The sequence below is a fragment of the Solea senegalensis genome, linkage group LG9 (assembly GCF_019176455.1).
Source record: "Solea senegalensis isolate Sse05_10M linkage group LG9, IFAPA_SoseM_1, whole genome shotgun sequence".
Classification (NCBI taxonomy): Eukaryota; Metazoa; Chordata; class Actinopteri; order Pleuronectiformes; family Soleidae; genus Solea; species Solea senegalensis.
In genome coordinates this window covers 12605930-12617233 of record NC_058029.1, presented here as the reverse complement: position 1 = coordinate 12617233, position 11304 = coordinate 12605930, and the positions used below count along the sequence as shown (strand labels likewise).

At 38.4% G+C, this 11304-nt stretch overlaps 1 protein-coding gene across 1 annotated transcript; it reads left to right on the top strand.

Moving 5' to 3' along the window:
• The first annotated feature begins 5643 nt into the window (after positions 1-5643).
• Positions 5644-11173, top strand: LOC122774476 (uncharacterized protein C8orf76-like). Its single transcript, XM_044033808.1, has 8 exons — positions 5644-5872; positions 7767-7868; positions 8398-8541; positions 9551-9601; positions 9684-9837; positions 9935-10037; positions 10386-10518; positions 10651-11173. The coding sequence occupies exons 1-8, from the start codon at positions 5768-5770 to the stop codon at positions 10804-10806; spliced, it is 948 nt and encodes a 315-aa protein (XP_043889743.1). The 5' UTR covers positions 5644-5767; the 3' UTR covers positions 10807-11173.
• Positions 11174-11304: the final 131 nt, after the last annotated feature.

Sequence of the window (11304 nt, the reverse complement as noted above, 5' to 3'; positions counted from 1 at the left end):
CATACTATACTATGTCATTTTTGACTGATTTTGGACAACATACTATACTATGACTTTTTTGACTAATTTTGGACGACATACTATACTATGACTTTTTTGACAGATTTTGGACGACATACTATACTATGACTTTTTTGACTCATTTTGGACGACATACTATACTATGACATTTTTGAAAGATTTTGGACGACTTACTATACTATGACTTTTTTGACAGATTTTGGAAGACTTACTATACCATGACTTTTTTGACAGATTTTGGACGACATACTATACTATGACTTTTTTGACAGATTTTGGACGACATACATACTATAATTATATTTTTTGACTGATTTTGACGACATACTATACTATGACTCTTTTGATTGATTTTGGATGAAATACTATACTATGACTTTTTTGACTGATTTTGGACGACATACTATACTATGACTTTTTAGGGTGATTTTGGACGACATACTATACTATGACATTTTTGAATGATTTTGGATGACATACTATACTATGACGTTTTGGGTCCTTTGGGACTACATGCCATGTGTCAGCCTCCCAAGTTTGGTGTAGTGGTTAGGCCCCAAGTTTAGAAGCCCTTTAAGAAAATAGATCTGGGTTCAAATCCTGGCCGGAACAGCTGTCTCCCTTATATTTGTGTCATTTTGGATGACACACCATACTATGCCTTTTTTGACTGATTTTGGACGACATACTATACCAAGACATTTCTGACTGATTTTGGATGACATACTATACTATGACATTCTTGGGTGATTTTGGACGACATACTATACTATGACATTCTTGGGTGATTTTGGATCACATACTATACTATGACTTTTTTGACAGATTTTGGACGACATACTATACTATGACTTTTTTGACTGATTTTGGGCGACATACAATACTATGACTTTTGACTGATTTTGGTGACATACCTATACTATGACTTTTAGGGTGATTTTTGGAGGAGCACTATGCTATGACGTCCAAGGTGTACTCCGCCTATCACCCTATGACAGCTGAGCTTGGCACAGCACCTCCCGCGACCCTCCGGTGGAGGACAAATCGGTAGATGATTGATGGACTGTGGGAGGAAGCCAGAGAACCCAGCGACGCACACATGGGGAGAAGATGAAAAACTCCACAGAGAAAGATCCTTGTTCCAATTGGGTCTCGAACCCAGGTCTACTTGTTGCAAAGGCAAGAGCACTAACCACTACACCAGCCGTGTAGCCCAGCATCCCACACAGACATTCTTAAATACTTCAGCAGTGTGACATTTTCTGGCGTTTTAGGGTCATTTGTTATTGAAAGACGTCTAACGTTGAAGAGATTCTACGTGATGGGAGAAATAGCTCACATGGTTTAGTCAAAGACTAGAGTCCCTGAGGTCAAGGGTTCCAATCTTGGACGAAGCAACTTTTTTACGCACAATATTCAACACAGAGAGTGAATTGGTCTGAGAAAACCTGAAGAAGAGTGTGGCCAGTTAGCTCAGCTGGTTAGAGAACTGCCTTTCAGTCCTGACGTTGACGGTTCAATTCCTTTATACTTGAACGTTTAAGGTTCCACAGCCAAAGTGAAGACTGAAAACCACCAAGAAAACCCGAGGAAGAGTGTGGACAGTTAGGTCAGCAGGTTAGAGCGCTGACTTTCAGTCCTGACGTTGACGGTTCAAGTCAGTCCTGACGTTGACGGTTCAATTCCTTTATACTTGAAGGTTTAAGGTTCCACAGCCAAAGTGAAGACTGAAAACCACCAAGAGCTTCTCCCAATTATCAGAAGGGTTCGTGGCGTGGTGGACTTGTTCGCAACCGCAAGGTTGTGCCAGTTCGGCCGTGGCTGGTTCAAATCCAGCACGCTGCGAATACCTGGCCCCGGCGCCGGGGCCAAACTACGCGCGCCCTCACTGCGATTGTAGTGGTGGGGGGTTGGGGCTGGGCTGTGCTCCCCCGGCCCCCAACAGAGCTGACAGCAGGGGGTTATATCATTTTATTTGACATTTTTTGGCCAAAAAAAAGCCATAAAAAGACAAAAAAAATTGATAAGGGTTCACTCCCTGGACTGTTGACCACACAGTTGGGTCCAGGTGTCCAGTAACTGCTGCTTAAAAATGATGAGCACATGAATTAGACTTCTGTGTGATTAATGTGTTCACATCATTTTTACATTGTCAACAAGTGAAAACTGTGGACGAGTCAAAGTGGCAACATTCAATCAATAAATACACCATTAAATAATAAATAATGACTCAAATGTGTCTCACATTCATTCATTCACATTGGAATTAAATACATAAATGTCTCATTATTAAATGTGACGTTCATTCATTAAAATACCAAATTCATTTGATGTAAAAAACATATAGAATTTCTTCACTATTTAATCATGAAATAATTCATTAAATAGTATTTAAGTAATTCTATATGGGTTTTTTTTTACATTAAATGAATTTGGTATTTAATGAATGACACATTTAATAAGACGTGTATGTATTTAATTCCAATGTGAATGAATGTGAGACACATTTTGTCATTATTTAATGGTGTATTTATTAATTGAATGTTGCCACTTTGACTCGTCCACAGTTTTCACCTGTTAACAATGTAAAAATGATGTGAACACATTAAACAGAGGCTCTGTTGACAAGTGCTGTTAACGTCCGTGTGAGGTGATGAAATCACAGGAGTGATGGTTTGGTCCATAAAATGTGCTAAAAATGTTGATGAGTGTTTTTTAAAGGTGAAAATGATGATGTTGTCAAACGTTTTTGTCCACAAAGCAAAAATGATTGAGTCTGAATGATTTATTTGTTTTTATGTAGCAAAGAAACAGAAAATGTTGCCATTTAAGAAGCTGTAAAATCAGAAAGCTTGATTTAAATCTTTAAAAAACAATACGTTGTTGTTTGTTTACACCTGACATGGAAATGTGTCGGGATGCACGATATTATCGTTATGGGCAGATATTGTTATGGGCAGATAAGTGCATCGCTTTCGCAGTCATTAGTGTGCAGTAATGACTGCACTCTGATATATGGGCTTATTATTATTATTATAACAAAGAAATAATTAAAACTGAATATTTTTTGGTTTGTGTATGAAAGAAAGACATTTGAGAATCATAATTTCCAGGTTTGAGAAACACTGATCAACATTTTTCAAACATTTTCTGGCCCAAACAAATACTCGTTTAATGGAGAAAATCATAACATTAACATTTCCTGGATTATTTGTCTTTCTGTAACAATCGGAAAACAACATCATTTGTATGTGAAGAGAAATGAAATGAAAGGTGTGTGTGTTTACATGTGGAGCAGTGATGTCACATTAGCGTTAGCATTAGCAGGTGTAGTCTGAACACCTGTGATCGGATCCCTCAGGTCGGATGTTAACAGCAGGTGTGAACAGAGCGTCAACAGAACATCTAAGAAATGTGCGGATCATTTTTAAGCAGCAGTTACCACACACCTGTCCCCGCTGCTCCTCTGCCTCCTCCAGCTCCTCCTGGTCCTGGCTCCTGGGTCCTGGCTCCTGGGTCCTGGTCCAAACAAAGCTGTAGATCAGTTGCAAAGACTTTTAAAACCCTGTAAACATCTGTAAACTCTCAATATTTAACAGAGGATTCTGAGGAAAGCCTCTTTTTACTCTTCACTGTAAAGTCATGGCTTGTTTTCTTTTTTTCTTATTGCCCTAAATCCTGATGATAATGACCTCATTCAACCATGCTTGAAAATATATGAATTGTGCCTTAACTGCAGTTGTTTGCAGATGTTCAGTCAGAGGACATGATGACAAAAAGCAGTGTCCACTTTAAAGTGTTCAAATGAGCTCACTGCAGTAAATGAGTGAAGAAATGTGAGGAAAATACATGAAAATGTAAATGTAATATAATGTCAACTATATATTGGTCCATATCAACATGGACACTTTTATTTTGAAATTCTACTAAACCACTGCTCCTCAACAGTTTTTTTAATACTTAAACTGGCCCCTACTGGCCAGACTAGATACTCATTCTTAACCGTTTTAATGGTATAGTGACATTTTTGACAGTTTATAATTGGATAGTTTACTAAATAATATACAGGTTTTTTTACGACATACTGTACTAGGACACCTTTTGACAGTACGAAGGCAGTTGTTGACATCATACTATATAATTATATATTTGACACTAAGTCAGTTTTTTGACAACAGATGCGTTGAAAACACACACGTTTGCTGCGGAGCAGTGACGTCACATTAGCAGCAGCTAACTTGCTACTGGCCAGACTAGATAGTCATTCTGAACAGTTTTAATGATCTATTGACATTTTTTGTTGAGGACATTGTCTGAGGTTTGGGACAGTTCTTTGAGGACACGTGGAGAATTTATATTTGAACGTTTCTGATGACATACTATATTAGGAAAGGGCATATTTGATCGTGTGTTTGCTGTGGAGCAGTGACGTCACGTTAGCATTAGCAGGTGTAATCTGAACACCTGTGGTCGGATGTGAACAGCAGGTGTGAACAGAGCGTCAACAGAGAATCTAAGAAATGTGTGGGTCATTTTTAAGCAACAGTTACCACGTTTGTTGCTGCTCCTCGACCTCCCGTTTCTCCGCCTTCCGACAAAGGAAGTGGAACATTCCAAATAGATCGACTCAGAGGGGAGGAAAAACCCACCACCTGTAGGAAATGCTGCCACCTGCTGGACTGACACATACACACGCACACACACTGGGCTGCTCTCAGTTGTGTTTTCACTCCAAATAAAGTCTCAACTTAAATTCACTGCGTTTCGCTGCTCTCCATTAAAACAACCTGCTCCTCTTGGCTGAAATAAGCAGCTCGCGATTGCTGCTCAGGTCTACTCTTCATGTAACAACTGCGCCACCCTGTGGCTAAACATCAGCAGTGAAGTCATAACTTCACAAGTTCTCATTTTCAATGATTATTAACACTATTACTGTGATTTGAAGCCGTGTCTGTCTTGACTGTGCGTGATGGCGACCTCTGTTGAGGACTTTACAGATGCTCTTTATTTAGGCTGGCAATGTAATTCGGGTAAACGTTTTCCAAAATGTGCATTCACACACTCAGCTAAAATAATAATAATTATGTTATCACGTTCTCCCAAACCAACCAGCTGTTATAGTTTCACTTAACTAAAATAAATGTGAACCATACATGGCTGTAGAAAGAGAACGGTAGCCTATAATAGTGTATGATAATACGTTTTTTATTATTATTATTATTATTTTTACTTTACTATGCATGATGATAAGTTAGCACGCTACTTTTATTTTGAGGTAGTTACATGCTACTTCAGCTTCCGGTCTGTCCGCCGTCATATTAATAAATGAGAAGCAAAAAATTAAACATTTGGGCTGTTACTTGGTTTTGGGTTTTTCGTTTTTTGATGCTGAGAGCAAAATCCGTTTTTCCGTATTTGGTTCAATACGAAAAAGGAAAATGGAGCACTGTTTCCGTATTTTCGTATTTTGGTTTTCTCAGAAATGCGGATTATACTTTGGTACCCTGACCCAAGAAACACTGTTAACATTTCCTAGTTTAATGTAGTTTAAATTTAAGCTTATATATATTTTATAACTGTGTAGATATCAGATATCAGCCCGTCGGAACCTTTCTGCCCGGAACCACAGTCAGCACACGTTGTGTTAGCCGTGTACATTCACCAGTAGAGACAATCACGAGGGCGTGTAAACAATTCATTAATTTACCATTAAAGTTAGTGTATTAGTTGTATTTGTCTCTATCATATGGAGATACTCGGAAGCGCGTTTGACGACTCGGTGTTTCTGGAGGCGAAGGAACGAGTTTGTGAGTCTTTGTCTTCATACGACGCCAAACTGTGCGAACCACAGGTGAGTCCGGCTAATGTTAGCATAGCCACAGTTATCTGTCTACATATATAATTCAGTTGTAGGAAATATTCCGACCAAGTAAATCAACGCAATGTGACGTTTGTGTTTTAGTTAAATATTTTGGTTAGTGAGTATTTTAAATAAACATCTTGTAGCCACCTGATAGGATTTGAATGATTTTATCTAATTACGATTATATTGACTCAAATTGCAAAATGGCAGGGAATGGTCATTTTTACATTTTAATTTGAATAACATATTTAAAGTTATTACTGCGATATTTGTGCAGATCTGTCAGAAACATTTGTGTTTTTTGGAGGATATGCGTATATGTCGGGACAACGGTTAATCTAAAATGGTAATTTGACATATTTGCGATTTTGATCATACAGTGCATCCGGAAAGTATTCAGAGCGCTTCACTTTATCCACATTGTTATTTTACAGCCTTATTCCTAAATTAATTAAATTAATTTTCTCCTCAAATTCTACACACAACACCCCATAATGACAACGTGAAAAAAGTTTTGACATTTTTGCAAATTTATTTAAAAAAAAACAAAACAAAAAAAACTGAAATCACATGTACATAAGTATTCACAGCTTTTGCTCAATACTTTGTTGATGCACCTTTGGCAGCAATTACAGCCTCAAGTCATCTTGAATATGATGCCACAAGCTTGGCACACCTGTCTTTGGGCAGTTTTGCCCATTCCTCTTTGCACCATCTGTCAAGCTCCATCAGGTTGGATGAGAAGTGTCGGTGCACAGCCATTTTCAGATCTCTCCAAAGATGATCAATCGGATTCAAGTCTGGGCTCTGGCTCCTTTTGGTATCGTGGCTGTGTGCTTAGAGTCGTCATCCTGCTGAAAGATGAATCGTTGCCCCAGTCTGAGGTCAAGAGCGCGCTGGAGCAAGTTTTCATCCAGGATGCATGATGCAGCCACCACCATGCTTCACTGTAGGGATGGTATTGGCGTGGTGATGAGCGGTGCCTGTTTCCTCCAAATGTGACACCTGGAAATCACACCTAAGAGTTTGATCTTTGTCCATCAGACCAGAGAATTTTTCTCTAACCTTCCCCAAGACAATCCTGTCTCGGCAGTCTAGACAATTCCTTTGACTTCATGCGTGGTTTGTGCTCTGACAGGCACTGTCAACTGTGGGACCTTATATAGACAGGTGTGTGCCTTTCCAAATTATGTCCAATCAACTGAATTTACCACAGATGGACTCCAATGAAGCTGCAGAAACATCTCAAGGATGATCAGTGGAAACAGAATGCACCTGAGCTCAATTTTGAGCTTCATGGCAAAGGCTGTGAATACTTATGTACATGTGATTTCTCAGTTTATTTTTAATAAATTAGCAAAAATGTAAACAAAAACAAAAAACGTTTTTCACATTGTCTTTATGGAGTGTTGTGTGTAGAATGTTGGGGAATAAAATTAACTTAATCCATTTTGTAATAAGGCTGTAACTTAACAAAATGTGGAAAAAGTGAAGCGCTGTGAATACTTTCCGGATGCTCTGTATATTGACGAACTGTTAAGACCTACTACATGATTGCTAACTTTTATTAACTTGTAATATGTTGTATATCATTAAATGACATGTTCTGAAAAATGGAAAAGACATTGCTCAAGTATTATTAAGACTTATGTAACAATTATTTTCATGATACAATTAGCTATTGATTATTTTATTAATTAATTGATTAGTTGTTTGTTCCATAAAATGTTGATCAGTGTTCCCTAAACCTTGAAATGATGATGTTCTCAAATGTAATTCTTACAGTTTGAATTGTTCCTTTGTTATGTGGAACAAAGATTACCAAAATTGTTGACTATAAAGAGTTAAAGTATTATTTTTTCCTTTTTTTCCCCCTCCACAGTGGTTTTGTGACAGTGCTGCGCTCAATACAGATGATTCCCTGGAGAAGCAGAAAGTTTATAAATTCAGAGGTGACCTTGCTGTGAGACAGGGAAACTATCAGGTAACTAAACACTCATTCAACCATCTCTGAATTCAGATCATGTGAATCTCCAGTACTTTAGACAAAGTACGTATATGTAGTCATATGAAGAGGATGATGTTTTGTCACATTTTGACTTCCTGAATGGTAAATGGTCAGTATTTATATAGTGTTTTTCTAGACCACTCAAAGCTGCTCTTCACTGCTTTTTGCCATTTACCTCACATTCATACCCATACACACACTGTCAGTACAGCCGTTAGGATTAAGTGTCTTGCCCAGGGACATTTTGGCATGTAGACTAGTGCAGCCGGGAAGCAGCACCTCCACCTTTCAGTTGAAAGAGGATTCACTCTTTCAACTGAAGAAATTGACTTATGCATTTGTCAATAGTCAAATAGTATCTTAATTTTTCAGTGATTAATTGTGTCAATGGAAACTGCTCAAGACTTGAGCTTAGTAATCTTGACTGAGCTTGTTATTGCTGCCACTTGTTAACTTGTCACTTTAATGTACAATGTTTCTGTTGTTGTGGATTTTTTGGGTATAGGAAGCCTTAGAAGCGTACAGCTGCTGCCTGGAGTGGGTCCCTGACAACAACCTCACCATCAGAAGAGATGTACTGGAGGGAATGGCCCGATGCTGCACCAAACTGGGACAGAGAGACCAGGCGCTGGACTTTGTTGAATCACTTGTGAGTTGTTTTTTTTGTTGTTTTTGTTTATGGGTTTCTATGTAGAACAGTGTCACACACAGGTCAACAAGTCATACTATCCATATGATAAAGCTGAACCATTTGGAGAAACTATTTAATTCCTTTCTGCAAGGTTCAATTAAATTTTCAAAGTTTTGGAAAGCAATGAAGTAGGAACTCTACACTGTAGAACTGTACCTTCTCTACAGTCTCACGCAAAGACGAAAATCTAAAGATATGAATTATTTCCACCATTTATATACGGTATTGTTTTGCATAGAACACAGAATAATCAACAATGGAACACATAAATTGAAGCCTTTGACATATGCTAATTGCAGTGTTTCGATTTTGAAAAAAATATTAAGTCATATCGCCTGGTTTAAAAAAGAAAATCACGTTTGGTCATCATATGAATATTTTTGTTTGTTCTTATTGTGGTCAAGTAACTTTAGTATTAGCACAACTTAAGAGTTGGTTTGTTTCTAATCTGTGTTTGTTTTAATCTGCTGTATTTTAAAAACCAATGTCTCATTATTCCACACACTGTTTTGTATGAAGTGAATAATAGAATGGTGAGGCTAGGCTGTTCATTAAACAGTGCATTATGTATTAAGTAGAGGAAGTAGTAGCTACACAGATGATTTGTTTTATCCTTCCAGAGAGCTAGTTTGTTTTCTTCTGTATTTTATTCACCACTTGTTATGTGCCAGTCCTACATTTCCCCGTCAGTCTTTTTAGTTGACCGTGTAGATTTTAATTCATGTTTCTTGTTGATACTTTTGTATCCTAGAAAACTCCAGTATTGGCAAAACAGTCAAACTGTCAAACAGCTGTAACACTTTAATAGACAGATATACCACATAGTGTATTTATACCTTTGATGGATTTAAATGTGATCATTTTGTCTTTGATGGGAACCAAACTATAGGAGCCAAGTGTGTTCCAGTGTAAAAAAAAAAAAAAACAGACAAACCTTAGTGGTAATTTATACATCATCTCTCTCCAGAGCAAGGAAACCTCCAACACCAGTCACCTGACCAGCCTCCTCCTGCTCAAGGTCAGCATTATTCACAATGTACACATTGTTCATTCATTATAATTCTACGAACGGGCAATCAACATAAAAACTTAAATTTAAGGTCAGCATCCACCAACATTTTGGAGCCGTCCGATCACAGATGTGGTCTCTCCAGCAGCTGTGCAGTCTGCTGCCTTTCAACCCCTGGCACTGGTTCAGCCTGGGCCATATGTGTTTACGGCTGCTGGAGAACACAACAACCACCAGCACCACAGGTAAGGTGGGCTTTGTTTTCTTAATCGATCAATCATATCTGTTAGGGTAATCTCGTTATGGTGAATAATTGTGATTTGCTGTATCTACCTTTATCAGAAGAGCAGAATGATGGAGAGACTGAGGAGCAACAGGAGGAGACAGCAGGGCTGCAGGAGGACAGACTGCGACTCAAAGCTTGCGCTAGTTTCATCAGGACGAGGTACATATTGTTACAGAGGCCACTGGGTCGCACTAGGCCTGGGCAATAATGAATAATACTAATTCATACTGCGATAAATTTTTTAATATGTCGATATAATGTTGTTGCACTGATATATATTGGGGTTTTTTACACAAACAATCAAATAGTCATTTTCCAGAACTAGAATCATTGTCATAGAGTTATAACAAGGTCAAGCTGAGGTCAAATGTTAAATACTGGGTGTTGCACTGGCAGCACAGCATGGACACGCTTTTGAAAGGATATACATGTCTGCCTCCTTAGAAAGTCAACATAGTATTTAACTTGTCAAACTCAATTAAATCCTTGTTTCTCCGTCTCCCTCAGACTCCTGTTGAGAATCCTTCAGCAGCAGCAGTTCTCCTTTGTGTTGCAGCGCAGTGAAAACGCTCTACAGACAATAGATGTGGCGCTACAGCGGCTAAATCCAAAAGAGTCAACACTTCAGACTCTCACTGAGGTCAGCACTCACTTCTGATTATGGGTTTTACGTCATTACGATATTGGGTTTGATGTCATTCTTGGTGAGGAGATGAGGTTGGGCAGTGGATATTTTCCACACAGTTAAGTCTCCTTGTCTTTTGTGGACCAGGTGATGTCCGAGGACCTGACCGCAGAGAAGATGAGGGAGGACTTCCAGGATGGGGAGAGTCTGTCCACTGTGTGTGTGCAGAGCTTCAGAGAACGCTGGTGGAGTAAGATCTTGCTGACCGTCACGTTAGAGGCAGATGGAGCTCAGAAAGACTGACACAACAATGTCCTCCTGATACTGAAGGTGTCAGACAGGAGGTTGAAGAAAGTCTCAGCTACTGTATGGATCCAATCTAAATGAAGTGAAGTCAAGATCTTTGATTGTTTTAAGTCTGAACACAACATCTCGACAGTTAAATGTAAAAAAAAATGACACTTAAAATGTTACAGAATTCCTTATGACTTGAATTTCACATGGAGATTCTTATGTACCAAACAGCCCACATGTGCAATGACGTTTCATCCACTTCATGCTGTGTAAAGTATAACCTGGTTTTAAATGGGGAACAAATATTGAGAGATTTTATATATATTTTTGAAATGTCACTGATGCGTGAACATGCTCATTAAATGTATAAATGCTACATTTGTTTTGTTTGCAGCTGAACTATTTTAACCATTTGATAATGGTACAAAACTGACATTTTTATGGACACTAAAAATCCTAACACACCAATTAAAGTTTTGACCTGATGTCAGAGAGTGACAATCTAGC

Bases quoted from the DNA above. Each gene is read 5' to 3' on its own strand.
- LOC122774476 (XM_044033808.1), top strand. From the start codon at position 5,768: ATGGAGATACTCGGAAGCGCGTTTGACGACTCGGTGTTTCTGGAGGCG. The intron at 9,838-9,934 runs GTAAGGTGGGCT...TACCTTTATCAG, and splicing joins AACAACCACCAGCACCACAG to AAGAGCAGAATGATGGAGAG. The intron at 10,038-10,385 runs GTACATATTGTT...CGTCTCCCTCAG, and splicing joins GCTAGTTTCATCAGGACGAG to ACTCCTGTTGAGAATCCTTC.